A 4,997-nucleotide genomic window follows, 5' to 3' on the forward strand; every position below is an offset into this window, starting at 1 on the left:
CATCAGAGTGAGGGTTCTCACTGGGGGGTATAGTCAGCCTGGGTGAGAGGCTGAGGGCCGTTTGCAGGCTGGCCACGCCCCCATCGGGCTGAGGGTTCCTGCTGGGGGTGTGGCCAGCCTGGGCAAGGGGGCTGAGGGCCATTTGCAGGGGCTGGTTTACAGGCTGGCCAAGCCCCCAGCTTTGTCCGGAAGGATGTCCGAGAGGTCTCCAGAAGGTCTCCTGGTCTAATTAGCATATTACATTTTTATTAGTATAGACTTGAGGCCCAGTGCACAGATTTGTGCACATTGAAAGGAAATTAATTAGAAGGTGGGGTGGGATTGGGCGAGATGGGCCGGACACGCCCTGGATCCAGCCTCCTACGGTCCCTCCCCAGCCAGCTGCACCTGGGGTGGTGCCTCGGCTCGAAGGGCATCTGCAGAGTGAGTGGGTTCCCTCCAGCAGGTGGGGGTCCCTCGGCCTGGTCTGCGGAGATCAGGCCAAAACTGGCTCTCCGACATCCCTTGAGGGGGTCCCAGAGTACGAGAGGGCACTCTGCAAAGTTGCTGTTGCTCAGCAGCTCCTACATTGAGCATCTGTCCCCTGGTGGTCAGTGCATGTCTTACCTATCAGCCAGTCGGCCAGTCATTCCAGTTGGCTGGTCGCTTAGCCTTTTATATATATAGATGTTATAGAATATAGTTTTATTTCTTCTCATTCTCTGAAATACAAAATGCTTTTTTTCTTAGCTACAGAAACATAAAGAAAGAATTGCAACTTTTAGAGAGTTAATTGCTAATGAAAAAGCATTTCAAGATCAGGTTATTGACGTGAGTTTAACATTTACTATGTACTGTCTTTACCATATAAAAATGCAATTTCACATTTGTATATTCTCTTGGTAAATTTGTTTAACTCCTTCTAGCTGTAAATGCTTCTTTTATTCTAGTCCCTGAAAATCTCTTTATTTCACTAATAAAGTATTTATTTTCAAATACTCAAAGGATTGTGAAAGTATTGGAAGTGAGCACAAATATTTAATCTCAGGTTACAGACTTTGATTCAAATGAAACCAAGAATGTCAGAGATCCTACCTTATTGGGAGCCAAACTGGATAAGTACCACAGTCTAAATGAAGAGCTTAATATCTTGGTAAGAAAAACTTTTTGTTGCTTTGCTATCATTCTTATACATAATACCATTTTATTAACAAGTTTAAGAAATTGTCAGCCTACAAAAAATTTGCTTATTAAAATGGTCACACACTGGCATTGTGGCAGTATTATTTACCCAGAAAGTATACAATTGAATTTTCCATTTTCAGGTTTTGAAATTTTACATAATGTCCCATCTGATTTCTGTTAAGACTAATCAAATTAATTTCTTTCAAAATGTAAAATCAAAAGATATGTGCAATTTTTTATAGTGAATGAAACTTATTTATATTGTTGCATATGCTACCACCATCCTTATACCAATAGCTGTTTACAACAACCATGATTAAGGGGTGCTTAGGGAAATAGCACTCATAGTTTACTTTAGATGGCATCTAAAGATAAAGGCATCACTGAAAAGAAATAGTAATTATGTAACTTAATGGAGGTGTTAGCTAATGGAATGGTGTTAAACATTTTGCAGTATATAAGTATATCAAAAGGAATTATATACCTTAAACTTACACAATGTTATATGTCAATTATATCTCAATAAAGTTGTAAAAAATAAAGGCAGATAAAACAGGAAAATATGTTAGAAGAAAATGAAAATAAGATCTTGGTAGCTAGATAGTTATAGAGTTACAATCCCAGTGTATCCCACTATGATGAAAAGGCGGTTCATCAACATAATTTATTTTTAATAGCAATTAATTTTTTTTTTTCGCTTAAAGTATTACAAAGGGTATTACATAAGTGTCCCTTTTTTTTTTCCCCCCCGCCCTTGACAAACCCCTACCCTCTTTTCCAGAGAATATATCTTCGGTCCTTAGGCTTTAGCCCCTTACATGGGCTTAGGTAGAGGTCATGGGGCAGCATCCAAAGGTCTAAATTGGGGTAAAAAATGTTCAGTCCTTCCGGGCTTCAGGAGAAGGATTCCTGACCACCTTGCTGTGAATGGCACAGCTCACACAGCGGTGGAGTTTCACATACAGCTTAGGAAAAGATTAGGTGTGAGGACACTGGCTTTGGAAATGCCCCTAAAGGCTGTGGCTGAGGCCCCGACTGTGTCTGGAATGCTGAACTTCCTAATGGCCTTGTCCTTGGGCACACATTTAAGCAAAGTTGGTGCAGTGAAAAGGCTGCACAAGGCTGTGGCCCTTTTTGGCATGACCGTTGTTCCTTCTTTTCTTGGTCATCTTGGAAGAGAGGACCCAAGAGAGCTCCACTCACCTTTAAAAGAAGAAAACATCCATTGCTGTGAAGGCTTAAAATTTTCTTCTTTTCTAATTAATTAATTTTTTTCATTAAATGAGTAATTATTGACTTTCCACAAAAGGTTAAATGCTAGTCACTGTGGAGATAGAAAGCTAAGTCCAACGTAGCCCCTGCTTCGAAGGAATCTAGGCAAGAAAATAAAATACATAAATAATTATTTACAAAGAGTAAAGGAAAAGTTTCTTGAAAAGAGATACAGTGACTCACATCTAAGAGGATGTTGTTTGTGAGATGACTGGAATTCAGAGGAGAAACAGATGATGGCCACGTCAGAGAATCATGGAAGACTTTGTGAAGGGGATGGAGTTGGCCCTTGAAGACGTAAAATTTGAGCATAGGGATATAAGTGGAGAGCACTCAGTAAATTCTGTCATTCATTAGCAGTTCTGTGCTTCCGACATAAATGAGATGAGAGTGGACCTTCATCTTTCCAGCACTGGGAAGCTGGAATGAGAAAAAGGGCACAAATGGGAGAGTCAGACATACTGTGTCACTTTTAAAATGTGCCCCAGTCTTTCTTGTACAAACTATCTCATAAATAATCAATGAGGGAGAGAGTTCTTCATTGAAAACAGAAGAAAAGATGCATTTATAAAATTATGTTTTGCATCCCTGAGTAAAATAAGGAATCTAGGCTGTTATAATGGCTGCAAAAACCTTAAGTTTAAGACTGACAGGGAGCATTTAATGAATGGGTCAAACAGACAAACACCTGAGCCTGCTGATTAATTTCAACCCCACTAGAGGTGAGACAAGCAAACCTGGGCCTCCTAACCTGATGCAGGAGGATGCACACAGCATCTCTGAAGTAGTCTCACCAAAGCACTGGATCTGAAAGCCAGCTGCTAGACTTAGCTACCAGTCAACAGTGGATAAAGAGACATTAAATGACACCATGAAAACAGACCCTGAATGTGAAAAATTCTAACCAGTAAACAATTGGCATGAGGAAAGAGAGGGGGAGGAATAGCTATTATAGACTAAAGGCGATTAGAGACGAATCAACCAAATGCAGCATGTGAGACCTGTGTATATCCTGATTTGAACAAACCCACTATAAAAAGATATTTGTGAGCCCTAGCCAGTTTGGCTCAGTAGATAGAGTGTCGGCCTGCAAACTGATGGGTCCTGGGTTCGATTCTAGTCAAGGGCATATGCCAGGGTTACAGACTTGATCCCCAGTAGGGGGCATGCAGGAGGCAGCCAATCAGTGTTTCTCTCTCATCATTGATGTTTCTATCTCTCTCCCTTTCCTTTCCTCTATGAAATCAATAAAAATATATTTTAAAAACAGATATTTGTGGTCTGTCTCCAGAGCCTGCCTACCCAGGAAGGCTGCATGGCTTATACTTAGTCATCCAGATCATTAGGGAGCAGCACTGGACCCGTACTCAATGTTCACTGCATATCTAATGCCCTTCCTACTATAGAAAACCTCTTTTTCTCTAGACCAGTGGTTTTCTAACAAGCTGCCGGTTGTTTGAATAGTGAGGCTCTAAAATCCCTAATTTGGAGAAAATTAAAAATGGCAGCAGAGTAAGTGGATGCTCCCAGGAATAAACTGGTATTATAACTAAAATACAGAAAAACTTACTGGATAATCAACAGAAAACTCACAGGAGAGAACCCTGACACCTGAGGACTAAAAGTGGAGACCACATAGAGACTGGTAGGAGGGACAGAGGCACGAAAGAGCTGGCTGGGTGCCCACAGACGGCAACTGAAGTTCTGGAGAGATATCACAGTTGGGGGGCGGGGGGAGTTGCCACTGAGAACTCTTTCATCTAATACCCAAGCTGGGCCCCCAGCAGAAAGCATCAAAACTGAGGAGGGTACCCACATAACATCTGGCTGTGAAAAGCAGTGGGGTGCTATCTGCCAGAAAGTAATAGCTGAAAACTCAGGAACCCTCTTAAAGGGCCAATGCACAAAATTCCCTGTGGAGCCACCCACCTTGTGCCAGCAGTGGGACTGTGAAGTAGACTGGAGCTGTGAGGGCAGAAGCCATGACTGGGGATTTGGGGGCTAGAACTCAGAAGGCAGAGACCCCAAGTTTCCTGGGCTGAGTCATTCCCTCACACAGTGGAGGACATCTTTCCCACATAGACATCTACCTTGCCTGGGGGGAAGACAGTTGACACGTGCTATTGGAAACACCTTGCCCTGAGGCCACTTAAGAGATTAAAAATAAGTAGCCTCCAGGCAGTAGCAACTGCCGACCCTGTTGAAAAAACTCTTGCCACACCTGAGAACAATTGCCTGGCGGGGAAGGGGGGTGAGCAATTCAAGTTGGAATCTTATCAGTCTGTAGGCAGAGGCAGTCTCTAGAGCAGCAGTTCTCAAACTGTGGGTCGAGACCCCTTTGGGAGTTGAACAACCCTTTCACAGGGGTCACCTAAGACCATTGGAAAACACATATATAATTACATATTGTTTTTGTGATTAATCACTATGCTTTAATTATGTTCAATTTGTAACAATGAAATTGGGGGTCACTACAAAATGAACTGTATTAAAGGGTCGCGGCATTAGGAAGGTTGAGAACCATTGCTCTAGAGCAGTGATGGTGAACCTTTTGAGCTCGG

At 42.3% G+C, this 4,997-nt stretch overlaps 1 protein-coding gene across 1 annotated transcript in view; it reads left to right on the top strand.

The window, feature by feature from the left end:
* Positions 1 to 4,997, top strand: part of CAGE1 (cancer antigen 1) — a 77,500-nt gene that overhangs the window by 31,023 nt on the left and 41,480 nt on the right. Inside the window, 1 exon segment of the mRNA XM_014447398.2 lies at positions 1,028 to 1,132. Coding sequence (XP_014302884.2) covers positions 1,028 to 1,132 — 105 coding nt within the window.

Source organism: Myotis lucifugus, unplaced genomic scaffold (assembly GCF_000147115.1).
Source record: "Myotis lucifugus unplaced genomic scaffold, Myoluc2.0 scaffold_650, whole genome shotgun sequence".
In the NCBI taxonomy this organism is placed as follows: Eukaryota; Metazoa; Chordata; class Mammalia; order Chiroptera; family Vespertilionidae; genus Myotis; species Myotis lucifugus.